This window comes from Lotus japonicus, chromosome 3 (assembly GCF_012489685.1).
Source record: "Lotus japonicus ecotype B-129 chromosome 3, LjGifu_v1.2".
NCBI lineage: Eukaryota > Viridiplantae > Streptophyta > Magnoliopsida > Fabales > Fabaceae > Lotus > Lotus japonicus.
Window position 1 is genome coordinate 79764606 of NC_080043.1, and position 27434 is coordinate 79792039.

A 27434-nucleotide genomic window follows, 5' to 3' on the forward strand; every position below is an offset into this window, starting at 1 on the left:
GCAATACAATGCAACTTATGAAGTGTTTTTATTTTATTTAGGAGGATATACTAATCATGGAGGACATAGGATTTGATGCTTATAGATTCTCCATCTCATGGTCTAGGCTGCTTCCAGGTGAGAATTTATATCATATCACAGTCATTTTATTATTATGGATAAAGTGCCAAATTAGATAATGTTTGCAAAAAAGCATGTTGATTAGTTGAAAAAATCACGTGCGAGAAAAGAGAGAATATTGAAGATAATTTCATTGAGGGAGAACAAATCACTAATAGAGTGTTGATTGTGTATTAGGTGGAAACTTATCAAGTGGAATAAATAGGGAAGGCATCGCATACTACGACAACCTCATCAACGAACTTCTATCAAAAGGTTTGAAATTACTTTTCTTCGATAACTTGTTTCATTCTTATCATTTTGTTCTCTCTTTGTTAATGTCACCCTTTTATCATCTAACCTCTCTTTATTAAACGGGTGTTAACTAATACTCGTGTTGTTTTGAACAGGCATTACGCCCTATGTTACTCTTTTCCATGCGGATTACCCCCAAAGCCTAGAAGATGCATATGGTGGCTTTTTGAGCCCAAAAATTGTGTAAGTAATAATGAATATCATTCAAAGAAAAAAAATTCATGCATTGCATAAACGAAAGAGAAGTGCTAGCAACACATTTTTTGAGAACTCAATTTAACACATCAACACACTCATTGTGATTGGTTCAGAAAATGGTTGTTTAAGAACCATTGTTATTGTTATTAGGAAGGATTTCACGGACTATGCAGAAGTTTGTTTCAAGGCATTTGGTGACAAAGTAAAGAATTGGATCACGTTAAATGGGCCATATATTTTCTCAAGAGAGGCTTACGCAAAAGGCGTGTATGCCCCTGGTAGATGCTCTAAATGGTTCAACTACACACAAGGTGATTCTGCAACCGAACCCTACCTTGTTTCCCACTATCAGCTTCTTGCACACGCTACTGTTGTCAAAGTTTACCGGGAAAACTACCAGGTAGGTCGTTGCTAATTTAATTACTAGCAATTAGGGGTGGAAATAGGATGACCTTCATTGTGATTTTGCGACTGAACCTGATAAGTGGGCTGCCATAGGCCAAATTTTAAGGTTTGACCTGACCTGCTAGCCTAATTACAAGTCTATTTATTAGAAAATATTCTCTTAAAGAGGTCAGGATGCCAGCGGATTAATAAGTCGTGTGCTATAGGGTATTTCTAGATATCATTGCATTTCCTTTTATTTATATTATTGATAAAAATAATAGGGATAAACGTGAAAATCGTCCCTGAACATTGAGTGAGATCTGATTTTCGTCCCTCACTGAAAATTCTTCCTAAGGTCGCCCTTAAACTACGTTTTTTGTTTGGAAACCGTCCTTGCTGTCGATGAAGCTCCGACCGTCGTGCTTATGTGGCACCGGCGGGCTTATGTGGCACTACCATGCCATTAAATGAGGGACCAAAATCAATCTTTTCTTTATATCGAGGGACCTAATTCAAATTTCTGAATTAAAAATTCTTAGTAAAAAATATAAATCCTTACCATCTTCATATCCAGAAACCCAAAAAGTTCATAACTAGTCTGAAGGTATGAAAACGGTAGAAAGGGGGGGGTTTGAATAACGTTTTCAAGATAAAACTTCCACCTTCAAGATTTTGACAAATCTTTCGAGAACTTAAGTGTTAAGAATAAGAGATAGAAAAGCACACAAGGATTTTTATCCTGGTTCACTTGATAAATCACTCAAGCTACTCCAGTCCACCCGTTAAGGTGATTTCTTCCTTCTTAGAATGAAGGCAATCCACTAATCAGGTAAGAGTTACAACTGCACTTGAAACCTACAAGTGACTAACAATTACACTGACTTAGCTCACACTAAGATTCACTCTCTTAGTCTTCTCTAGGATCCGATCAACCTTGATCTCCTAAAGGAACTAAACAAACTGTTTATCAAAGAATGTTTACAAGTGATTTGCTTCTAAAAAGCTAATAGTAAACACAATGAATTTTAGATGAAAGAATGCTTGAAGGTTTTTGAATATAGCTTGTGCTTGTGTAAATTCTTCCAACCGCATCTTTCAGACTTCAGCCTCTATTTATACTCCAAGGATTAGGGTTTGAACGCTGCATGGAAATGCTACCGTTGGAGGGCAGTTCTGGAAATTCCAGCTTCTGCTGTGGCTGAGAACGTTAGGTAGGTCGTCAGGATGGTACAGTTGCTTTTGTACTTGGATAGTGACTTGACCTTTAAACCTAGGAGACTTCTGATCAGGGGAATGCTTCATGTTGGAACTTGTGAAGCCGGTTGATCAGAGTCAGAGGGAAAGCACAGATCCTCTGACCGTTGTATCTTCTGATTCTGAACTCAGAGGGAAGTACATGGTCTTCAGAGTTTCTTGCTTCTGGACATCAGAGTTTCCACTATTCAGCTTCTGTATCTTCAGAGTCTTCTACACCATCAGAACATCTGAACCTTCAGTGTTTCTTGGTTATCAGAACTTCTGGATCTTCAGAGCTTCTAGTGACTGAGTCCACATCAGAGTTTGTGTAGCTTCAGAACTTCTGAAGCTTTTCCACTGTTCATATTGAACATGGTCAATGCGAAAGCGTTGCTTGGGTCACTCTTTATGCACAGTGCTTCTGATTTGTGTGGGATTGAATTTAAGTCAGAGCCTGTAAATAGCACACTCAGAAAAACACGTTAGAGTACCATAATTGTTCATATCAAAAGGTTAACTTGTAATCATCAAAACATAGAGTTGTACTACTAGATCAAAACTTGATCTTACAATCTCCCCCTTTTTGATGATGACAAAACTAAGATTTTTGATGAACAATTCTTAAACATTAAACTGAATTCACTCAGAGTTTAGGGATATAGAGTAAGACTTATCCTGATGTGAATAGTTTATCTTGCTCATTCTGAATTCAAGTCACGGCTTGATTCTGAGCTTAGCTCCCCCTGAATCTAATACTTGATGAAAACGTTAGAAAAGTCTAGATTCTGAGCTAAATAATATAAGAGTTCAGAGTGAAAAACTTATGACATAGACAAATAAGAATAATCAGAGCGCATAAGTATTCAGAGTCAACGGACAAGGTATCAGAGTCTTGGGTCAGAGTCAAACTTAAATTTCTTCAGAAGAAGTGAAATGTATTCCTTGTATTTGCCCAGTGACACATCTATGGTCATAAAGGTGGAACTCTTAAATTCTCCAAAAGAAAAAATAAGTCACACTAACACATCTTACACATCAAAAACTGGGTTGTACTCCCCCTTTTTGTCATAAGCAAAAAGCCTGGGGTGTGAAAAACTTAGCTTGAAGTACAAGGTACTCCCCCTTAGAGAAGGTCTAAGTTTCAAAAAAAATAAAACGATGCATGAGTCAGAGTGAGGTGAATTAAAGAGAAAAGTTAATGCAAAAGGAGAACGTTTACCACCGGCCAAGGGAGTAAAGAAAGGGGTCAGTTACCAAGAATTAAACCTCGAGAAACTGAAGAAGCATTAACTTCCAGGGAGAAAGTGAAGCCTATATAAAGCGATGGAGAAAGAGGGTAAGCTTCACAACTCGATCAATTTGAAAAAAAATGGCATCATACAGGGAAGCACTTGAAGAGCTCAGAAGGAAGGCCTTTGAGGAGGACTTGTTCCTTAATATAAGGCATCCAGAGGGTACAAAAACCATATCGGAGCTGACGAGGTCACTACTAGAAGAAGACCTGCATCCAGAGTTGAAGAATGACTTAGAGGAATTCCTTGCCTTCGTAGAGGAAGTACAAGAACTCAGCCAGCTTGAACTGAAGCTGCTGGAAGAGAAAGAAATCATAGAAAAGAAGCTCAAGACTTCAGAAGAAATTCTGGAGAGGGATGAGCAGAACGTCAATCTCAACAACATCCAGTATTCACTGGATCGTCTGGAGAGGGAGAGGTCAGAGCAGCGCCAGGAGTGCAGGAGAATGAGGAAGGATCCTCCATTCTAGACTATAGGAAAAAAAAATTGTATGATGTAAACATAAAGAGATTATGAATAAAAAGATTTTTGCAAACATATGTGACAAAAAAAATATATAGATATGCATAGATAATCACAAACGAACAAAGTAGAATAACTAAAGAAAAAGAAACAGAAGTTAACAAAATAAAACAAAGTTAAAGAAAAAGAAAAGCGAAGAGATCCTAAAACTAGGGTTTATCAGATCGACGCAGAAGTTCCATCATCATTTGCTTCATGTCCTGTAGCATAGACTCATGAGTATCAAGACGTTGTTCCATGAGGTCGAGTCTGGACGAGCTTGACGGTGTGGAGCTGGAAGGAACATTCTGAGCAGCTTGATTAGCAGGAGTGGAAGCAGAAGCAGCCGGAGTAAAAACTACTGGTGCCAGTCTACGGGCTTCAGCTTCAGCTTCAAGTCTCTCTGCCTCTAATCTGGCTTTTTCAGCTTGAGCTGCTGCTTGACGTGTAGCTTCTTCTGCTTGTTCTTTCTTTCTTTTGGCCTCTTCAATAGCTGCAAGAAGCTTATGTCTTTGTTCTTGTTCATGAAGAGTCACTCTTCTTGCAAACCTTTGCCTTGCAGCTGCTATCCTCTGATCCCTTTCAGCAATGAGATGACTCATCATAGCAGGGACCTGAGCAACTAACCAAGTACTCAGATTATCCCATTCTTCAGCAACAGAGTCAGGATTCTCACTCAGGTCAGTGTGACCTTTCACGTTGCGTAGCATCAAAGAAGCTTCTTGATTAAACACATTGATGCACTCGGAGAGAGAGGTGGGTCTGAGGTGAGTGTAGGGAACTATGGAGAGGTATTGGTCTGGAGAGGTTGGGTGATTGCTGCTATGAGCTTCAGAGACACCTTGGGGAGAGCCAATGTCACAGGTTTGGTCATGAGGTTCAGAGGCTCCAAGGTGTGGTTCAGAAGTTTCAACCAGAGGATTGGGTGATCTAACCGAAGAGTGGTTAGACACAGATTGTTCTGGTTCTGGTTGAACTGGCTCTTGTTGAATAGGGTCAGGTTGAGCTTGTTGAGCTAAAGGGTCTGCCTCATGTAAGGGATTGGCCAAGATAGGTTCATCTGGGTCAACTAGACGTTCAGGTCTAGGGCCAGGATATCTCCTAGGGCTTGGACAAGTGAGGTAATACTCTTCTAGGGTAGACACCTTTTCTTTTCTAACCTCCATGAATTTTCTAATGGATTCAGAGTTGTTGGAAGGGGAGGAGTCAGCAACATTGATTGGGAATGATACAGGTGTATAGACACTTGATGAATCTGTATCAGTGGTTCTGGCAACCAGACGTTCTGATTCTCTGGGGACAGAGTGATCAGAAGTTCTGGGTTCAGGTTCTGGTTGGTTAAGTTCTGGTTGATCAGGGATGATGGGTTCAGAAGTTAATGGGTTGTATTGGATGGTAATAGGTGAGGTTGGATCAGAGGGTCCTGTAGGTTGGTTCTGAAGCATATTCCAGAGAGGTGCTTCATTTGGAGAAGGTTGGAAAAATGAAGACCTTGGTGAATTGGGTGGTGAGGTAGTTTGTGTGGCTGGTTGGGACTCTGGGATAGGAGTGAGTGGGTTGGAGGAATGTTTCAGCATAGCAGAGATAGGGAGTGCATCAAATGTATCTAAATCATCATCAGAAGCAATAGCAGACTTACTTGATGATCGTGCTGAAGACCGAGTCACTCTGACAGGAGTCTCAATCCTTCTGATCACTTAAGCAGCAGGTTCCACACTTGTAGGCTTCACCACAAGTCTTACTTGTTTCTTCTTCTTCTTGGGAGGAGAAGGACCATCTTTATTAGGACCAACATTACCATCACCACCAGCATCAGGCTTGATGGTTTCATCATGTTTCCTCTTTGGCTGGTCAGCCTTCTTCTTCTTCTTCTGAGAGCCATCAGATTCCTAAGAGGATTCGGCTAAGACCATCTTCCTCTGAACTTTCCTCTTGGTAGGAGAGGGAAACTCTTGAGCTGGCGGCAGTCTTCTGAAGAATTCATCGAGATCAATTTCAAAGCCTTGAGCCCTTAGGTCTTCAACATAGCACCTAATAGCTTCAGGATTGTCTGCCTACGTCCACAGAGGGTAGTCATTCAGAGGCACCCTACTCTTTCTGATTTCAGAAGATGTGTCTTCATGAGCAGGGGCGATTTTCTTCTGGACCAAACCCATCTTCTTCAGAGAATTGGCAGTGAAGACATCACTGACAATGGTGGTCAGATCCTCTACGCATCCAGCATGGACCAGATCTTGCACCAGGTTGCTCTCAATGAAGAGATCTGATAGCAATCTCCCAAAAGGGATATACTTGATTGCTGACTTAATGGAGGCAGTAGTTCTGGACTTCTTGATACACTCCTTCAAGTAAGAGAACAGGAAGTAGGGAAGGCAGATCTTCTGCTTGTCTTGGATGAAGAACAACATCGCCTTCTGGCTGAAATTGATGTAATCTGGGGAACTGCCCTTTGGCCTTTGGTTGATACAGTGCAGCAGAATCTTGTGCCAGATTCTGAGCTTGGGATGAAGATCCACCACCTTGTAATCAGTTTTGCCCGGTTTGTATGTGGTGTACAGGGCCTTGTTGGTCTCATCCTTCGTTTTGGGTTTCAGCTTCGATTCAGTGAGTTGAAATCGATACCCATGTGCAGTCTCTGCACCCAGTAGGTTCACAAATGACTTCTCTGTAATTATGATCCTCCTTCCAAGAATGTAGGATACCACCTGAGTGTCATCGTAGTCAGCATGTTTCCAGAATTCCTTGATCAACTTGTCGTACACCGGTCCTCGAAGCCTGTTGAAGTAATTTTCCCAGCCTTGAACACGGACTTCAGGACGAAGATCATACCCATTTGTAGCAAGATTGTCGAGGTCGAATCTCCATTCTGCCAGTACTTGAAGTTCTTCAGGAGCATACACACAATGAACGGCACAGCCCCGTTCAGCAATCAGAATGACTTGCTCTTGAGCTTGACCTTGATCAGGAGCTTCAGGACCCATTTGGCCTGTAGCTTGACCAACTACCATGTGAGGGAAACTTGTTGCTTCAGCGGCTTCATTTCTGGTTTGTCTCACCATTGTTGGAGCGGTTGAAGGTTTTGGGTAGAAGATGAAGGTTGAAGATGAATAGAGAGCGAGAGAGAGATCGTGGGTAAGCGGTTTTGAAAATACAGAAGAAAGAGAGTAAAAACCGAAAGTGTAGGAGATCGTGTGTGATAGTGGGTTTTATCAAATAACCGTTGTTGATTCAAAAAGCATTTTAAGATCAACGGTTAAAAATTAAAGACATGATAGTAACAATAAATACACATATCACACGCAGGAGAGAAGCACATCTACACTTATCATGACAGACTGTCACAGGGGCACAAGGAACTATGCATCAGAGATACTGACACACGTGTTACTGTCTCAGCTTCAGAGTCAGCACCAATGGGTACTTACACTCTGATGGAGTTACCTTCTTCTGATCAAGAAGTATCATAGTCAGAGGTTCTGATCCATCTTCACTCTGGACAAAAGTCCATATTCAGATTTTTCAGAATAAAATTAAATCTATCCTCTGCTAAGGGCTTTGTAAAGATATCTGCCCATTGATGGTCAGTATCAACAAACTTCAGAAGAAGTACGCCCTTCTGTACATAATCTCTAATAAAGTGATACTTTACCTCAATGTGCTTTACCCTTGAATGTAAGATAGGATTCTTACTCAATGATATTGCAGCAGTGTTATCACAATAGATTGGGATATTGCTCTCAAGGATCTGATAATCCTCCAGCTGATGTTTCATCCAGAGCATCTGGGTGCTGCATATTGCTGCTGAGATATATTCTGCCTCTGCAGTTGATAGAGCAATTGTTGATTGCCTCTTGCTTGCCCATGAGACTAAATTACTTCCCAGAAATTGACAATTTCCAAAAGTGCTTTTTCTCTCTGTTCTATCTCCAGCATAATCAGCATCACAATAACCTGAAAGCTTATACTCTGATGTTTTCTTATACATCAAGCCAAGGTTAGTGGTACCTTTCAGATACCTTAGGATCCTCTTAACAACAGTTAAGTGGGTTTCCCTTGGATCTGATTGGAAACGAGCACATAAGTGAACACTAAATAATATATCTGGCCTAGATGCAGTTAAGTATAGAAGAGAACCTATCATGCCACGATAGAGCTTCTGACATACTTTACCACTTTCATCTTCTTTCTTCAGAATGCATGTAGGATGCATTGGAGTCTTTGCCACTGTAGATTCCAGCATATTGAACTTCTTCAGAAGTTCTTTAGTGTACTGGCTCTGATGGATATATGTTCCTTCTGGTGTTTGATCAACTTGTATTCCCAGAAAGTACTTGAGTTCTCCCATCATACTCATCTCAAATTCAGCCTGCATCATCTTAGAAAATTCTTTGCATAGAGATTGATTAGCAGAACCAAATATAATATCATCAACATAGATTTGCACAATTAAGATATCATCTTTGTAAGTTTTGCAAAAGAGAGTTGTATCTACTTTACCCCTTACAAACTCATTCTCCAGGAGGAATGAGCTGAGTCTCTCATACCATGCTCTGGGAGCTTGCTTCAGACCATAGAGTGATTTCTTCAATTTGAACACATGGTCTGGTTTCTTTTCATCTTCAAAACCTGGGGGTTGATGAACGTAGACTTCCTCTGATATATATCCATTTAGGAAGGCACTCTTAACGTCCATCTGATGTAGAATTATGTTGTGATTCACTGAGAAAGAGATCAACAGTCTGATTGCTTCTAGTCTTGCTACTGGAGCAAATGTTTCAGTGTAGTCTATTCCTTCCTGCTGGCTGTAGCCTTGAGCAACTAGCCTCGCCTTGTTTCTGACTACATCTCCTTTCTCATTCAGCTTGTTTCTGAACACCCATTTTGTTCCAATTACATGGACACTCTCAGGCTTCTTCACTAAGCTCCAAACATCGTTCTTGGAGAATTGATTCAATTCTTCTTCCATGGCTAAAATCCAATCCTTGTCCTGAAGAGTTTCATCTATGGACTTGGGTTCAATTAAGGACACCAATCCTTTCAGACTAAGCAAGGTCTCTTCAGAGGGTCTGAAGGCTGATCTGGTTCTGACTGGTTCGTCTTTGTTGCCCAGAATCAATTCCTTAGGATGAGCTGCAGTGATTCTGCTCTTCTTCAGAGTTTGTGAATCAGAGGGACCAGCTTCTTCTTCTGGTTCATCTTCCTCTGGCTCAGCTTCCTCTGGAGCTTTGCCTTTGTCAGAAACATTTATGCTCATATCTGCAAACTTCTCAACTAGCTTTGACTGGTCAGAGTCAAGCTTATCGTCAAATCTAACATGAATAGACTCTTCAATAGTCTTAGCATCAGTATTATAAAATCTAAAACCTTTAGATCTTTCAGAATAACCAAGTAATAGACATTTAGAAGACTTAGCATCAAATTTATGCAATCTATCCTTAGTATTAAGAACATAACAAACACAACCAAAAGGATGAAAATAAGAAATGTTGGGTTTGATGTTCTTCCACAATTCATAGGGAGTCTTATTCAGAATTGGTCTCACAGAGATTCTGTTCTGAATGTAACATGCTGTATTTACTGCCTCTGCCCAAAAGTGCTTAGCCATGCCAGTTTCTTGGAGCATGGTTCTAGCCATCTCCTGAAGAGTTCTGTTCTTCCTCTCAACAACACCATTTTGTTGAGGAGTTCTGGGACAAGAGAAATCATGTGCAATTCCATAGGAATCAAACAGACTCTCAAACTTGTCATTCTCAAACTCTCCACCATGGTCACTTCTGACACGCACAATCCTACAAGCCTTCTCGTTTTGCACTTTGGCTATGAAGGTAGAGAACACAGCATGAGACTCATCCTTGCGGGTTAGAAACTTTACCCATGTCCAGCGGCTATAGTCGTCAACGATGACCATCCCATATCTCTTGCCACCTATAGACTCAGTTTTCACTGGTCCAAAAAGGTCGATATGCAGAAGTTCCAACGGCCTTGAGGTTGAGACAACATTTTTTGCCTTGAAAGGGACTTTTGTGAATTTGCCTTTCTGACATGCTTCACAAAGAGCGTCTGAAGCGAACTTCAGATTGGGTAAGCCCCTGACAAGGTTTAGCTTGCTCAGCTGAGAAATCTTTCTCATACTGGCATGCCCTAACCGTCTATGTCATACCCACTGCACTTCATTAACAGAAAGAAGGCACTTCACATTCTGAGCCTCCAACTCAGATAATCTGATCTTATAAATGTTGTTCTTCCTCTTGCTGTTAAAAAGAACAGAGCCATCAATCTGACTTACAGCCCGGCAGGACTTTTGATTAAAGATAACATCATAACCCTTGTCAGCTAATTGACTTATAGACAATAAGTTATGAGTTAAGCCGTCTACCAATAACACATTATCAATGCATGGACTACTATCTACACAAATAGTACCAGTACCAACAATTTTACCCTTTTCATTTCCTCCAAAACCAACTTCGCCTCCAGGCTTAAGTTTTAGCTCTTGGAACATACGCCTTTCTCCCGTCATGTGACGCGAGCATCCACTGTCCAGATACCATGATTGGTGTTTCAGTGGAGCTATCAAGGATATCTGCAACATAGATAATCTTGTCCTTAGGTACCCACTTTCTGGGTCCTTTCTTGTTAGTTACCCCAGAGGTTCTGATCACCTTGGGTTTTTCAACATGATAATGTAAAGGAATTTTTGCATGATATTTAGACATGGAGAATGATCCCTTTTTAAGAGGGGCTTTAGCAACTTTAGCAGGTAAAGGATCAGGCAATATGGTACCAGAGGGAACAAAGCATTCATACAAAGATTTAGCTTTAGACACAGAGGGCTCATTTCTAATTGGTTTAGAATAGCCAATGCCATGCATTCCATTTCTGCTTACGCCATAGATCATTGAAGCCATTAAGCTTCTATCTACGCTTTTAGCTAGGAATCTTTGAAAAGACTTTTCATACTTAGATTTGTTTCTACAATCAGAGGCATCACAAGCAACTATTTCTTCTAACTTAGCGATCTGGTTCTTAAGCACAGAGTTAGAATTGATCAAAGCATGATTATCATTTTTCAACTCAGAAATAATTTTCTCATGTTCAGAAGGAGTCTTAGAAACAGCAGATAAGTTCTTTTTCAACTTCTTATGCTTAGACATTAAATAGTTATACTTATCCATGATATCAGACAGAGCATGTTTCAGTTCAGAGGTAGAGAAAGAAGCGAATACCTCATTTTCATCGTCTGAGTGAGGATCTCCTTCTGATTCTGAGTCAGAGTCAACGGCTTCCTTTGACTCTGCTCCTTTGTCTTTGACAATAGCCATGAGTCTTTGGACTTCACCATCAGAGTCAACATCCTCTGACTCTGATTCATCAAATGTCACCATCAGACTCTTCTTTGTCTTGAAGTGCTTCTTTGGCTTCTTGTCCTTCTTCAACTTTGGACAATCACTTTTGTAGTGCCCTGATTCTTTGCACTCAAAGCATGTGACTTCCTTAATTGATGACTTCTTCTGGCCTGAGGATTCAGACTTTCCTTTTGCCTTTCCAGAGCCTTTGTACTTGCTCTGCCTGTGCTTCCAGATGCGGTTGAGTCTCTTGGAGATCAGAGTCAGCTCATCTTCATCAGAATCTTCTGATGCTTCTTCAGATTCTTCTTCTTCAGCTTGGAGAGCCTTTGACTTCTCAGCCTTAGCCTTTTCAGATTTGGATTTCAAGGCTATAGACTTTTTCCTCAAATCTTGCATCTCAGAACGCTTCAGCTCATGGCATTTCAAAATGCTGATGAGTTCTTCTAAACTCATATTCTCAACATCTCTTGTGAGCTCAATTGATGTCACTAAAGGCATCCAGCTTTCAGGAAGACACCTGATGACCCTTATGACATGATCTTTTGTTGTGTAGCTCTTGTTGAGAGGTCGTATGCCAGCTACAAGCAACTGAAATCTGGAGAACATTTCTTCAATGGACTCATTTGGCTCCATGATGAAGGATTCATATTTTTGGATCAAAGACAATGCCTTTGATTCTTTGACTTTCTTGTTTCCTTCATGAGACATCTTCAAAGATTCAAAAATGCCTTTTGCAAACTCACGATCTGTAATCTTCTGGTACTCTTCATAAGAAATAGCACTTAGAAGAATTGCTCTTGCTTTGTGATGTTGTGAGTTCAGCTTCTTTTGATCTGCAGTCATCTCTGACCTTGGGATCTTCTTGCCATCTGCATCAACTGGACGCTCGTAGCCATCCACAATAATATCCCAGAGATCTGCATCAAAACCCAGAAAGAAACTTTCCAGTCTATCTTTCCAATATTCGAACCTTTGACCGTCGAACATAGGAGGTTTTGCATTGTAACCATCTCTTTGAGTTTCACTGGTGGTGGCAGCCATTGTTTTTCACACCGGCCCGGATCACTGAACATTGTTAGGTGTGGTAATCAGAACTTGCGCTCTGATACCAATTGAAGGTATGAAAAACGGTAGAAAGGGGGGGTTTGAATAACGTTTTCAAGATAAAACTTCCACCTTCAAGATTTTGACAAATCTTTCGAGAACTTAAGTGCTAAGAATAAGAGATAGAAAAGCACACAAGGATTTTTATCCTTGTTCACTTGATAAATCACTCAAGCTACTCCAGTCCACCCGTTAAGGTGATTTCTTCCTTCTTAGAATGAAGGCAATCCACTAATCAGGTAAGAGTTACAACTGCACTTGAAACCTACAAGTGACTAACAATTACACTGACTTAGCTCACACTAAGATTCACTCTCTTAGTCTTCTCTAGGATCCGATCAACCTTGATCTCCTAAAGGAACTAAACAAACTGTTTATCAAAGAATGTTTACAAGTGATTTGCTTCTAAAAAGCTAATAGTAAACACAATGAATTTCAGATGAAAGAATGCTTGAAGGTTTTTGAATATAGCTTGTGCTTGTGTAAATTCTTCCAACCGCATCTTTCAGACTTCAGCCTCTATTTATACTCCAAGGATTAGGGTTTGAACGCTGCATGGAAATGCTACCGTTGGAGGGCAGTTCTGGAAATTTCAGCTTCTGTTGTGGCTGAGAACGTTAGGTAGGTCGTCAGGATGGTACAGTTGCTTTTGTACTTGGATAGTGACTTGACCTTTAAACCTAGGAGACTTCTGATCAGGGGAATGCTTCATGTTGGAACTTGTGAAGCCGGTTGATCAGAGTCAGAGGGAAAGCACAGATCCTCTGACCGTTGTATCTTTTGATTCTGAACTCAGAGGGAAGTACATGGTCTTCAGAGTTTCTTGCTTCTGGACATCAGAGTTTCCACTATTCAGCTTCTGTATCTTCAGAGTCTTCTACACCATCAGAACATCTGAACCTTCAGTGTTTCTTGGTTATCAGAACTTCTGGATCTTCAGAGCTTCTAGTGACTGAGTCCACATCAGAGTTTGTGTAGCTTCAGAACTTCTGAAGCTTTTCCACTGTTCATATTGAACATGGTCAATGCGAAAGCGTTGCTTGGGTCACTCTTTATGCACAGTGCTTCTGATTTGTGTGGGATTGAATTTAGGTCAGAGCCTGTAAATAGCACACTCAGAAAAACACGTTAGAGTACCATAATTGTTCATATCAAAAGGTTAACTTGTAATTATCAAAACATAGAGTTGTACTACTAGATCAAAACTTGATCTTACATAGTCATCTTCACCTTCAACCCACAAAACATTTATCTTCAACTCAAAAATCCAGATTTCAAGAACATTGTAACCTTCAACCCAACAAATCCTCTCAAATTAACCCTAAACTAACATAACATTTTTTTAGACAAAAGATAAATTTATTTACAAAACAGGTAACATAAACAAAAACAAACAAAAGAAGGAAAAAATCAGGAAAAAAAAAAGAAGAACACTGGAAAAAAAATGGGGAAAGAACGACGTGAAGGCGGAGATCGAGTGGTAGAAGAGATGGAAGAACACGAGCTTATGACGTCGTAGGATGACGAAGATGGTCCTCAACATGTGAAGGAAGCGCGAGAGGTAAAAACCGTAGGACCAGAAGAAGACGCGGTCGGAGGGGCGTGTATTGAGATGGAAACAGAGGAGCCGCTAGAGAGGGGTTTTTTCTCAGTTTTCTAGGATTTTATCTTTGAAGAACTTGAAGATGAAAATGAAGAAGATGAAATCTAATGTTTCTGGGTTCTTTGTTAATAATTATTTTTAGGGTTAGTGTGTTAATTAAGGATATTTGGGGGTTAATTCAGGTGTAATTATTTTAAGTTTTATTTTAATTATAAAAAATCCATGTCATTCAATGAAATGATGTGGCATGTCCACGTAAGCCCAAAACTGCCAGCTGGGCACGACGGTCGGAGGTAAATCTGCGGCAAGGACGGTTTCCGGACAAAAAAGGTAGTCTGAGGGCGTCTTTAGGAAGATTTTCCGACGAGGGACGGAAATCAAATCTCACTTAAAGTTCAGGGACGGTTTTCAGGTTTAACCCAAAATAATATTACGTGAATAAGGCGACCAAACATGTTTTTTTTCATAACCTAAGATTAGCCTTTATAGTCAATCATATTTTTTAAAATGTTTTTTCAGAGTACACAAAGGGGACAAATTGGTATTATTCAAGGCATAGATTGGGTTATACCATTGTCTCAATCCACAGCAGACATTGATGCAGCATCTAGGGTCAAAGCTTTCACGGTGGATTGGTAAGCAATTACATCATTTTTATTTTGGTGATCGTATTAATTTGATGTCTCACCTCACCATTTTGTTTCCAATTAGGTTGATGAAACCACTGAATTCAGGTTCATACCCGGTTGAAATGGTTTCCTACTTGGGAGAAAGGCTGCCAAAGTTTTCTGAAGAGCAATCAGCAATGTTGAAGAACTCTTTTGATTTCATTGGCATCAACTATTACTCTACAGCATATGCCGCTGATGCTGAATGCCCCAGCCAAAACAGAACATACCTCACAGATTACTGTGCTAAGCTTACTTGTAAGATGTCATGAACTAAATTATTGTGGCTAATAATAATGTATGTAGCATTTCTAATCTTGCTCAAATTTATGGTTTATATTTACATATGTAAATGGTTTTTCATCAGATGAGCGTGATGGAGTTCCTATTGGTCCAAGGGTAAGTACTATAAATTACTTGTAAAAATTCCTTCTATCACAACATCATTCACCTTAAGAATTCAATCTCAGAACTATTACATATTACTTAATTAGTTAACAGCTGGTCAAAGAAGTTCTTATAAATTGTTGGAAAATTCTCAATCCTGAGCTAGCTTTGCGGCACGATTATAAGAATTCAAACTATTTTCTTCTCCTTTGAAGATTGTTTTCTATAGCTCAAGGATTTCAAAATTTCACTCTCGAATGATCTAATCTATGAAAGCATAATTTATGGAGATTATTTCACAGGCAGCCTCAGTGTGGATATACCTCTATCCGCGAGGAATTGAAGAAGTCATGCTCTATTTCAAGAACAAGTTCAACAATCCAGTCATGTACATAACAGAGAATGGTATTTTAAATTTGCAGAATAGTTATGATGTAATTATTAATTGGTCACATAAATTAATTTGGTAAGTTCTATTAATGACATTGCTTGAAATGACTTGCAGGTTATGATGAGTTTAACGATGGAAAAGGATCACTCCATGACCAAGAGAGAATAGACTGCCACATTCAACATCTTTCTTATGTTCACAGTGCCATATTGTAAGTATATGAAATTAATTCATTCTATAAGCTTTGCATGTTTGAATTGGTTTCTCTTTAGTTAATTTTAAAACTCACAAAAGTTTTTTCTCCATTCCTTAGTTTTGACTTTATAATCAATTGTAGAAGAATTTCCTAACATACACTAAATAAGTTTTGCAAATTTAGATATTCTAACTTGAGTACATCTATGCATTTGGTAGGAAAGGAGTGGATGTTAGAGGCTACTTTGTATGGTCACTTTTGGATAATTTCGAGTGGTCAGACGGTTACACTGTTCGATTTGGACTTGTTTATGTTAATTATACTGATGGATTACAGAGATATCCAAAAGACTCAGCTAGATGGTTTAAGAGGTTTCTCCATCAAGAATTGAAGTCCCAGTGAAGATGCAGATCAATGGACATGAATGTTTAATGAATTACTAGTAAGAGGTCCTCCATTTTGCCAATTTGGTATCAGAATATACTTTAAATGAAACTTTAATACTTCGTGCATGTTTGAAAACTCATTCGGAAACACATGAAGCCATAATCATGGTGATTGTAGAGGAGAGGAAGAATATAAACTCTGACATAGTAAGGAATAACCTCTAAAGAGGGAGAGAAACCCACCTATAGAGATCCCTTTTATGGTTCTGTACTTAGGATCTTGTTGTTTTGAGATGGCATAAATTAGATAGATATCGTTTTAAAAAGAGTTTAATTTTAAATTTTTTTCTTGGTCAACCAATTAAATTAAATAAATTAAAGAGTAAAATACACTCACCTCCTCAAGGTTTGCAAAAATGACACTCCACCCCATTCTTTTTTAAAATCTACACTCCACCCTATTTTTTATAAAGGCAAAATTTAGTGATGAAAACAAATTCGTCACTAATAAAAAATAATTACTAATTAGTTAAAATTTAAATAAATTTAATGCATATACACTATCATACATTAATTTATGAAAATAATTTTACTGAATTAAATTTAAAAAAACCATCAACTCTGTCTGTTAAGTCCACGTCTCATCTATCTCCAAATCATATTTCTCACCACAAACGCTCACCACCAAGTCTTTGCTCCCTTTAACACGGTGGTCACCGTCCCAGAATGTGAAACCCCATGGCACCATCATGCCTCAAAGTTTTGTTGCGACCTGAACCCCAGAACGTGAATCGCACATCCCCAAAGCCACTTGTTCAACTACTTCTTGTGAACTTCACCCCTTTAAGTTGTGAGTGAACGCTCTGTTGGTTTAAGATGTTGTTGGATTTTGTTAAAAACGGTGCCCCACCGCACTGTTGAGGGTTCTAATAACCTCCGATCCACTTCATATTTCTTAATTTTGTTTCTCAATTTTCTTCACCCATTTGTGTTGCTTTTAGGGTCTACAATCCAATTTTGAAAATTAGAGGTATAAAGAGATTATTTTAATTCAAATTGAATTATTACCAAATATGAAAACACAAGCATGTTTCACTGTGTTCGAGGTATGTTTGTCAACCGGTCAGGTGTGCTATTGCAAAATTTGCATTGTGAATTTACGGAAGAAGAACACGATTGAGAGAGTGAGAGAGACTGTAATGTTTACATTTTTAAATTTATTGGATTATATTGAAAATATTTTTTGAAATTATTGATTAACAATTTAAATAATAACTAATTATTAATGAATAATATTTTTCGTCACTAAATTTGCCTCTATATAAAATGGGGTGGGGTGTAGATTTTAGATAAGAATGGGGTGGAGTGTAATTCTAACAAACATTGAGGGGGTTGAGTGTACTTTACTCTAAATTAAAAGAATTATATCTCGCAAATCTTTAATATGTATCTAATTGGTTGACACTGTAATAAAAAAATTACAGCGTCTGAAATGAGTATATGTAGGGTTAATAGTTAAATTAGTCATTGAGTTTGTAAGGGAGTTTGATTTTAGTCCCTCTGAGGAAAAATGACGATTAGTGAAGGTCATTTTTACAATTATTGGCGGTTTTTTACCGCCACTAAATGTCATTTTTTCTCAGAGAGACTAAAATCAAACTCACTTATAAACACATGGACTAATTTGACCATTAATTCGTGTATCTACATACATTTTCCGCTTTCCAAAACTCTCTCAAACTCAAGCTAAGTGGCCAACTATATAGCATTTTCTACAACAATAGTGAGATATGGGCTTTTTGTTATGTCACCATTAATTGCTAGTCACCAATAAAATGTCCACCACACCCACCAAAAACACAAAAGCAATCACAAAAAAAGGAACAACTGAATGTCGTGGGTTTTGGTACTGTGTTACCACACCATGTTGAGGAAAACCCTTTAAAGTGAGCACACACTCTTATAACTTCTACTAGATGTGTTTTGGAGTGTGTTCATAACTTATTTCCAAACATGCTCATTTTTGTTTTGGTTCGGGAAAAAAAAAAGTCCTTTTAATTAAAAGCGGTTAAATATTAGATGAACGTTGACGAAAAACCAAAACTGCAACAGTTAGTAAATGTGAGAGACGTTGTAGACTAATAAATTCCTTGAGGAATCAGAATTGTCAAATCGTGATAAGTGAGAGACGAAAAATGCTATTAAGCCTATAAACGTTAACTAATTAGAGAGAGTATAAGAGTGTCAAATAGCCTATTTCTTGATACTCTAGTGTTGTTGTCGTTTTTGTTATTCCTTTTAGCAACTTTGTACAAAAACAAATAAGAGTGTCAAATAGGGTGTTACTTCTGATTTTTCTCACCCTTGGCCATTATAAAGCCACCATGTCTCTTTGTAATTATGAACTTTGTATCAACTTCTTCCCTTGGCCGTAGGATAGGAGACAGTGGCCATACATTTTGTGGTATTACCACGCGCCGCTTGTTGGTGTGGGCCTCACGGTCTGGTCATTATCATGAGGGGTCCAATTTGTTTCCCCCTCGTTTTAAATTTCACCTTTCTTTGTCATTGCAACTTGCTAGCTCCTTGTTAAAATGTCTAAATCAATGAGGGAGATTTTTTTTCCTCTTAGTTTTTTCTTTACCAATTTTCAACTGCATTTATCTAAATCTATAACAACCACAATAATTAAAGTATTTTTCTCATTATTAAATTAGGGTTGCTTACATGAATCAAATAGTAATATTATAATATCCTGACATATATGAATCATGTCTCACAATTAATTATTTCTTGACAAATATATTCAATATTTAACTTATTATATATTTTAACGGAGTTGTATGAGAATGTTTTCTTGAATATCAAAATTCAAAAAAATCTCTCAAAATTGTGATAAATATGAAGGAATGGAGGGTTTAATACACTATAAATTATCTTCCCTCCGTGATAGAGTTTCTTCAAATATTTTCAACACATGTCAAAATTAATCAAGATAGTGAAGATACAATTCTAGCATCGATCTCTTTCATTCTTAATCATATATTTTGATCACATTTCCGTTTGAACATTTTTTTATATTAATTTCGGGGAAGAATCCCGTTTGAACATTTTCATACTAAACTTACATTTTTGTTTTAATTTTTTTATTGCTACTTTTCAATCTCGTTCAATTCAACTCAAACTCATTTGTTTTCAAATGATAGTTCAACTAGTAAGAATTAAGAGACATATATATGGATTAGAAGATGAAGGTTTAAAGATCAATCTCTAATAGGTATAATTTATCTTTTGGATGTAAAAAAAAAAAACTCAAACTCATCATTTGCATTCAAATGATTAGCTAGAAAAAAAAGTAATGGTTCCTATATGCGTTTCATGGATGTGATGTAATTTTTTTAATTTATGTGCATGTCTTTTTTTCGGTCAAATTTATTTGCATTGTTTTGTACATCTTGGTTCAAGTTTTAAAAAATGGGGCTTTATTCTGGAAAGTGTCAAGTCATGTCGTTTCATGTTCAAATTAAATAAATTAATTGGGGGGTTAATCTCAAACTTTTTCAAGCTAAGTGTCCTGTCCAAAATTATTTCCCGTGGGTTACATCTTGTATTCCTCTATATTATTTTAATATTTTTTCATGTCATTATTTCCTTCTATTATTTATTAGCTCTCTAATGTGAGTGATATTGGTAGTGTGAACAAAGATTTATTCAAAGAAAAATAGCTGCCGAGTTTAGATATATTTCCCCCATGATTATGGACAAAATTAATCAACACTCAATAGTCATTCTGAGCCAAGAAGCTTCTTTTAAACAAACCCAAATGTGCAAGCAATTTTACCATTACACGAATGATACCTTTTAACAAATCATTGATCATATCATATTGCGCGCTCAAATGTTAAAATCAGTCTCAACAATCATTCCGTGCGGTTCATATTCACCATTAATCTAAATTCCATGTATAGGATTTATCTTTTATCATATAGTCAATTTTAATGTAACCAATGCAAATACTTTATGCCCAAATGTAGCATCACTTGTCAAGTGTCATAGTGTTGCGCGTTGTGAGGGACTGAAAATTAACACGCCAATGCCATCTTTAATTGCATGCTGGTGGTCCTTTACGTAGGAAAATAAAATCAGCAACTTTTCATCCTCTCAAATACTTATTTCTCAAATACTTATTTAGTAGAGCATGACATGTCTCGTACTTCAGAAGTTGCAGGTTTGAATTCTCATGTTTATATTTAAGGTGATGTAAATATTTATTAAACTCGACAATTTTCTCTACTTTGAAATCAACATTATTCAATCGCCTTAAATTTTTTTAACCTGAATAGAGAAAAACTTTTGACCCTCTCTCTCTATATAGGGGTAGTTAGGTAATTTCACACTGCTTTGATGAGAAGCTTATATTATAAGGCTAGAAGTTAATTCAGAGACAAAAAGAAGCGTTGCTCATACAAATTTTGTGAATGGAGCATCATTTGCAATGTGCTGCAGAAGATGACGTGGCAGAAGCAGCGGTGACCACCGCCGTGGAGAAATCCGACAGCGTGCGCGGCGGAACGCGCCACCCAGTCTACCGCGGCGTCCGGAAGCGGCGATGGGGCAAATGGGTGTCTGAAATTCGGGAGCCGAGGAAGAAGTCTCGCATATGGCTGGGGTCGTTTCCGTTGCCGGAGATGGCGGCGAAGGCCTACGACGTCGCCGCCTACTGCCTGAAGGGACGCAAGGCGCAGCTCAACTTCCCCAACGAGGTTCACCGCCTTCCGCCGCTGCCTCCGCCGTCTTCTTGCACTGCAAGGGACATCCAGGCGGCGGCGGCCAAGGCAGCTCGCATGATGGCCAAGAGAGCCTCCGCCGTGTCGCCGGAGAAGAGCGTTGTTACCTCGGATAGCGACGGCAGCGTAGCAGAGGACTTCTGGGGTGAGATAGAGCTGCCAGAGCTCATGAACGGCAGCTGGTGGAGTTCTTCCGGTGACATCACGGCGTTGCCGGAGGTTGAGGTGCCACCGCAGCAACCTTTCACGGCGTGCCTGTAATGTGTATTAATGGTTATTTATGCTAGCTGTGGTTTGGTTAGTGTACATTAATTGCTTATATAACCTACTCTATGTTTTCTGATCAAAATATTCATTATGACTGAGATTATCATTTATCAGTACTAATAGCAATTGTTTTACTCACTATTATTGTGCTATAATTAACTCAAAAACGCATACACGTGTCCCGTGAACTTATTTCTTTTCTTATTTCAAACTAACTTATGTCACTTTGTAGCTTCATGTGATCATGTCTAATCAATCATGAATTCACATCACATTAGTTTATTTATTTATTTATTTATTCACACTCTCATCTTATTTACACGTTTACTTTTTTATTTATATATCTTCTTTTTAATCTATCACTCATCACATTTTCTACTTTTTTTTTTTATCTCTCATCTCTCCATTTCTTTTTTTCATATTGAAGTGTAAATTAATTAAACATAAATTATAATATATTGTTTTCTTACTTGAAGGTGGAAATAAATGATAGTTATAATATGATAAAGTATGATAGAATGAGTTTAACAAAGACAAGATAAAATAAAAACATCATATAGTACTTTTTATCCTATAATTTATTGTGTTTGATGTAGATATCATAATTACACAATATGATATAAAAAATAAAAAATAAAAACACTCATTAGAATAAAAAATACATTAATATTTTTTTATTTAAATTTTTTTTGGAACTATTTTTAAATTTAAATTTATATCTTTAAAAAGTAATTAATCTATTAAAATGATTTTTTTAATTTTTATAATATTGAGTCTATTTTAAAATTAACTAAAATTAAAGTTTTTTGTTAATTAATCTATTTAAAATTCCATTTTAACTCAATGGAATAAAGTTTTACATTTTAAAATTGTTCTTGCAGAAAAAGTATATACAATGAAATAAGTGAATTGATGTAGTGGTTCTGCACTTCATTCCAAACAAGCGGTTGCGGTCGATTAATTCGTGTGAAAAAAAAAAACCAATTGGTCAATCTCCTAATAGAGAAACGAAAGGTTAATTAATCTCATAACTATCGGTTTTGAGAATATATTGTTTAACTCATGATTTAAATTAAGCATAGTTATCTTTGTTTGAAGTTATGGTTTTGTTTAATAATTTAATTTGTTGAAGTAAAAAGTATATTTGAATGGTAAGTAGTCTCTTTCAGATCAAAGACCAACGGTAGGGACTAGGGAGTAGATCCTATTCCTATCCATCAAATTTTTGCCTTAATAATTTCACTGAAAATATCTCCTCAATTAACTCTGCATGCGTGCAAGTTAATGCAACCGATCAATTTGTTGAGGCCATCTCCTTTTCAATAATGGAGAGCTCTAGCTATTACGTTCCTTACATATTTCCTTTTATGGACAAGTTTAATTAAACTTATACTTGTACATATTTGTTTTCATCAAACTAAGGTTAGGAATTTCATTTTTAAAAGTCAAAGATTATTTTAAGGATTCATAAATATTTAAAGAAAATATTGACGATAATGCCAATCTCACATGTATTAGTACGGACATTTATTAGCTTCTTAATGTCATTTCTTGAGTTGTAAAAATTTGAATGTATATCCAACATTTTATTTTAATTAATCTAATCACCTAAAATTATAGAGCACTAATCTATATCTATATATATATATGAAAATAAGGTTTTATTCTAGAAGGCCTATGACACATGGCACCCCCAAATTCATCCATTTTCCCTCCAAGAAAAAAAAACCTTTCTACTTTTTTGTCACAACATACAATAATGACTTATCCTATCTATTATCATCTTATTTAATTCAAAATTATATTTTCAGTTTTTTATGTAACCATTACCTATGAAATCATAATTGGAAGTTGAAAATATTGCAAAAATAATTGAAAATTATATATTTAATTAATTATCAATTTTACATTAAACAATGCACTTGAAGATATTGCGAAAATAATGAAAAAATATAAATTAAATTTTTAGTTTTACGTTTAACAAATTAGAGATTTTAAAAATGTTTTTTTATCACATATACCTACAACCATATCGAAATATGTGTATTGATTTTTTTTAAAAACTTTGAAACACGTATATTGTAGCTGAGGTGATTCAATTGAATACTAATACTAATGGATTTCAAATAAAATAATGATGTGTTTTGTGTTTTTTGGTCATCAGAAAAAGATTAGTGCATAGAAATTAATCTCATATTGAAATATTATGTTTTTTTTTTTTGAAATATTCTGTTTTTGAACGTTCAAAACAATTTAATCAATAATTTTTTTATGACGTAATTTGATCAATAAATTAAATACTACTAATTAGTATTCATAATTATTTTGATTATTTAATTTACAACTTCATTTTTTTAATTTAAATTTTGTTGAAACTATATTTTATGTCTTTATGAAATTTAAATTTATAGAAAATATTTTCATTTTTTATCATCATACAATTTTAATTTTATTTCTTATATAATGTCTACAATTTATGTCATATTATATTTTTGTAAGAAACCATCAAACTAAAATTTCCAAATTAAAAAACTTCTCATTTTAGACATTCATCATTTCTAAACATTTTATCCCTTATAAGTGTAATTAATGACTCCAATTAATACCTAGAATTGATGAATAGAATTAATTACAATTTTAAAATTCAAATTCAAAATCAAAATATATTGTTGAGAACTATCATATTAATTTCCCATTTAAAATTTGAATTTCATTCATTAATTGTTTTAAATTTAATTAATATTAGGCTAAAAAGCATTTTTGGCCCCTGATGTTTCAAGTTTGTGCAAATTCTGCCCCTACTCTATTTTTGTCGACGTTTCTACCCCTCATGTTTTCAAATAGTGCACCGTCTACCCCTCCGTCAGTCAGGCTTTCTCAGGAGAGGTTCCTGAGTGGATTGGAGAGATGAAGATGAGTATATGAAGTTGATGATGATCAAGGAAATGATATAACTTAAATTTGCTTGATGTATATATCAATTATGTATATAACTGAACTTGTTAAATGCATGTTTTGCTACTTACAAGTCTTGAGTTTGAATCTCCCATGCCCATTTTTCCAATTTCACTTGTAATTTCCACGTGGCAGGTCCAAAAAATATAAAAAAAAAAAGTCAAGTCAGCTCATTCCGTTAGTTTTTCAACGTGTCTGACTGACGGAGGGGTAGACGGTGCACTGTTTGAAAGCATGAGGGGTAGAAACATCGACAAAAATAGAGCAGGGGTATAATTTGCACAAACTTGAAACATCAGGGGTCAAAAGTGCTTTTTAGCCTTAATATTATTGATTGTAATTAATAGATAAGTATATATCTTTAAGAACATGCTACGTTAAAAAAATGCTAAAAGTGTATTTTGTCATTTGGCCACCAGTCTCCACGGGAAAGGGACCCCACGTGACTAATTTGGTTCGGGATATGGTAGTGATGTCCTTGACCACAAAGTAATTATTTTTTAACTCATAGGGGATCGAACACGGGCTAGATGCCTAGACAAAATCCCTTAAAGAAATGCACATTCACCACTTGTGCCACCCCTTGTGGTTCTAAAAGTATATATTTAATTTTTTATGCATATTTTCCTAATAACTTAATTTTTTAACACTGTGCAATTGATAATAAATATTAAAGTAAAATTAAAATATTATTAAATATGAAAAATTGAACTTTAAATAATCAAACAATAATCTAGAATTATGATAATTAGACAATATGTGTCAGAAAAAAAAAAGATAATTAGAAACTCAAATTGTACTATATATAAATTATCTTCCTTAAAATGTAAACTTCTTATCGTACATTTATGACAAATTTCTGTAAATTTTAATTTCTTCAATCATCAAATAAACTCATCAATTCAACCAAGAAAAGAGATCTCATCAATTCCCACTAATCATTCAGTCATGATAATCAATTCTCATTAAGAACTAATTCAAACTTTTGACCTACACTTCCAGTGATACATTTTCAAAAACAATTTCATTCATATTCATCTTAAAATCCTTACTCAAAAGACTATATCTGTCTCCACCAGTGAACACATTTTCAACGTTTTTTACTTTGTGTATTCAAAGAGTCTATAGGTACATTGTCTCTTTGAAACCTTCTACAATTATGATGCATAATTTTTCCCCTTCTCCGTCTCTAGATTCTGATCTTCTCTTCGCGACTATATCAAGTAAGCCTCTTCTCTCATCTCTATCCGCCATACCTACTGTGTTACCCCTTTTCACATGTTTGTTTCTAAATTTTAATATCATATCGATCTATTACATTGACTAATAAAGATGGGATGCGTGTTGTTGTATTGAATGGTGAAACTGGGTAAGGAACTTGCTTTTGGTTCGTGGTAACAATCCTTGAAGGGCTGCTATTCCTGGCTGTCTTCTTATTGTCAGGAGTTGATTTAAATTGGCTTAAGGTTATATATGGGTATGTATTCTTTTGTTTTTGGTGTTTGGAATAACGTTGTATCTTATTTGTGTCTAACCTCACATGGGAGAGATTGCTCCCCATGTATGTTTTATACTTCAATGGATTTTTGCTTAAGCTTTAAAAAAATCATGTCACATGAGATGATCCAAATCTTCTATTTGTCCAGGTGGCGTTTGAAGAACCAATTTTAGACATTTCTTTCATACGTGTATATATTTGTAACAAACATGTATATATTTATGCTTATCAACAGTATTTATATATTTGTGCAATTACAAATTATGAAAAGGTGAAAAAGTATAATAATACACAAACTTTAGATTTTATATAACATAAGTCAGAGGTGGATAAGTTTGTGGTCGTGGAAGTGGTGGTAATGGTGGTGGTGATAATGGTAGTGTTATGGGACAATGGTTGCGGCAATGACGATGACAGTGACGACAACGACAATAGCAGTTGCGAAGGGTTCATGGTGTTTGTGGTAGTAGCGGTGGTGGTGGCAGTGGTTGTGGCAAGTCGTGGCAGTAGAATGGTAGTGGTGGCAGTGGTGATGACGGTGATGGAGGGTGGTCGAGGAGGTGATGAGGGTGGTTTTGGAAATAAAATTACATGTTAAATTTATAGCATTAGTAACAATTTCAACATCATTTTGTGCATACCTCCTCGACAACAAAGCAAGGACTTTCAATTTCCTCCATTTTCTATTCATCATATACTTCTTCCTCTTATCTTTGGGATTTCTTATGAAAAAAACATCCTATTTTTTTTCTCCGTTCGTCTATTCCATGGTAAGTATTTTCAACCTTCTTCCATATTTTTCATACTCCCTCTTTCCTCCCTTTTATTTTTCTGTTTCTCAATTCGTTATTCGATTATATGTTAAGGAACATTCACCTTCAATTTTTCTTTCATTTGAAACAACTATAGAGAAAAATAATTTATCGATCATGTGCAAGGTAATGCTTTCTATCTTAATGCAAAATAATTAATTTTGCTATGCATGCGCATTGGTTAGAATTTGTTTAATTTGCTCTTTTGAGACATTTCTTACATTATTTCTTTAATATATAACATTCTCTTTCACCTGTTCTTTGTGGCTTTGTGTTTATCTTATTTTAATTTATTGTTTTCAGAGTTTTATTTCCATTTTTTATTTTATAATTCTCCACCACCACTGTATGATCGCAATATTATAAGTTTATTATTGGTTACATTATTCTCTTGTCACTCCATTTTATTTTTGTGTAAAATGATTTATTTCATGTTTCATTATAGGGGTGTTCGCGGTTCGGTTTTAAAGGAAAAATTCATCCAATCCGATTGTTTCAGTTTTATAATTTAATCATCCAATCGTTTGTTTTTCAAATCCGAACCAATCGGATCCAATTTTTATCAATTTCGATTGACTTGGATTTCAGTTTTTCAAAGAAACTAAAAATCTTCAAATAAATAACTAAATAGAAAATAAAATCATAAAACAAGAAGCACAGTAAAAGTTACAGAGACAAGATATCATTATTTTCACTATCATCAATATTGTATAAAATGAATTAAGTACGCACTGATATTATGACTGTTAAGAGATGACTGTAATTTGTAACACTACTGCATTTCATGGACAATATCTAATTAACTCTATCTAAGTTGACTATCAAGCAATTTTACAATCGTATTGTTTTAAGTAAAAGGCAAAGAAGCATAACAAGAGGGTTTCACTTTCCCTGAATGAAAAGAAGACATATGTCTCCTAACTTGAAAAAGGTTAAACACATTACTGTAAAGGTTTGAGTATACATGGAATAAAACAGTATAAGTATGGTTAAATGGGTAAT

General features: G+C 36.3%; 2 protein-coding genes across 2 annotated transcripts; both read left to right on the plus strand.

The window, feature by feature from the left end:
* The first annotated feature begins 41 nt into the window (after positions 1-41).
* Positions 42-16405, plus strand: LOC130746282 (beta-glucosidase 12-like). Its single transcript, XM_057598852.1, has 10 exons — positions 42-117; positions 298-375; positions 510-597; positions 763-1012; positions 14605-14720; positions 14797-15011; positions 15121-15152; positions 15443-15545; positions 15646-15742; positions 15946-16405. Exons 1-10 carry the CDS (start codon positions 57-59, stop codon positions 16127-16129), a joined length of 1224 nt encoding a protein of 407 aa, XP_057454835.1. The 5' UTR covers positions 42-56; the 3' UTR covers positions 16130-16405.
* A 4072-nt stretch (positions 16406-20477) lies between these two features.
* On the plus strand, positions 20478-21305 carry LOC130746283 (ethylene-responsive transcription factor ERF023-like). The gene has a single exon (XM_057598853.1). The coding sequence runs from the start codon at positions 20592-20594 to the stop codon at positions 21159-21161; it is 570 nt and encodes a 189-aa protein (XP_057454836.1). The 5' UTR covers positions 20478-20591; the 3' UTR covers positions 21162-21305.
* The last annotated feature ends 6129 nt before the right edge of the window (positions 21306-27434 follow it).

What these genes read in the sequence shown, in the direction of transcription:
- LOC130746283 (XM_057598853.1), top strand. Translation starts at nt 20,592, where the DNA reads ATGGAGCATCATTTGCAATGTGCTGCAGAAGATGACGTGGCAGAAGCA.
- LOC130746282 (XM_057598852.1), top strand. Translation starts at nt 57, where the DNA reads ATGGAGGACATAGGATTTGATGCTTATAGATTCTCCATCTCATGGTCT. An exon ending in CAACGAACTTCTATCAAAAG is followed by an intron (nt 376 to 509) that starts GTTTGAAATTAC and finishes TGTTTTGAACAG; the next exon opens with GCATTACGCCCTATGTTACT. An exon ending in TTACTGTGCTAAGCTTACTT is followed by an intron (nt 15,012 to 15,120) that starts GTAAGATGTCAT and finishes GTTTTTCATCAG; the next exon opens with ATGAGCGTGATGGAGTTCCT.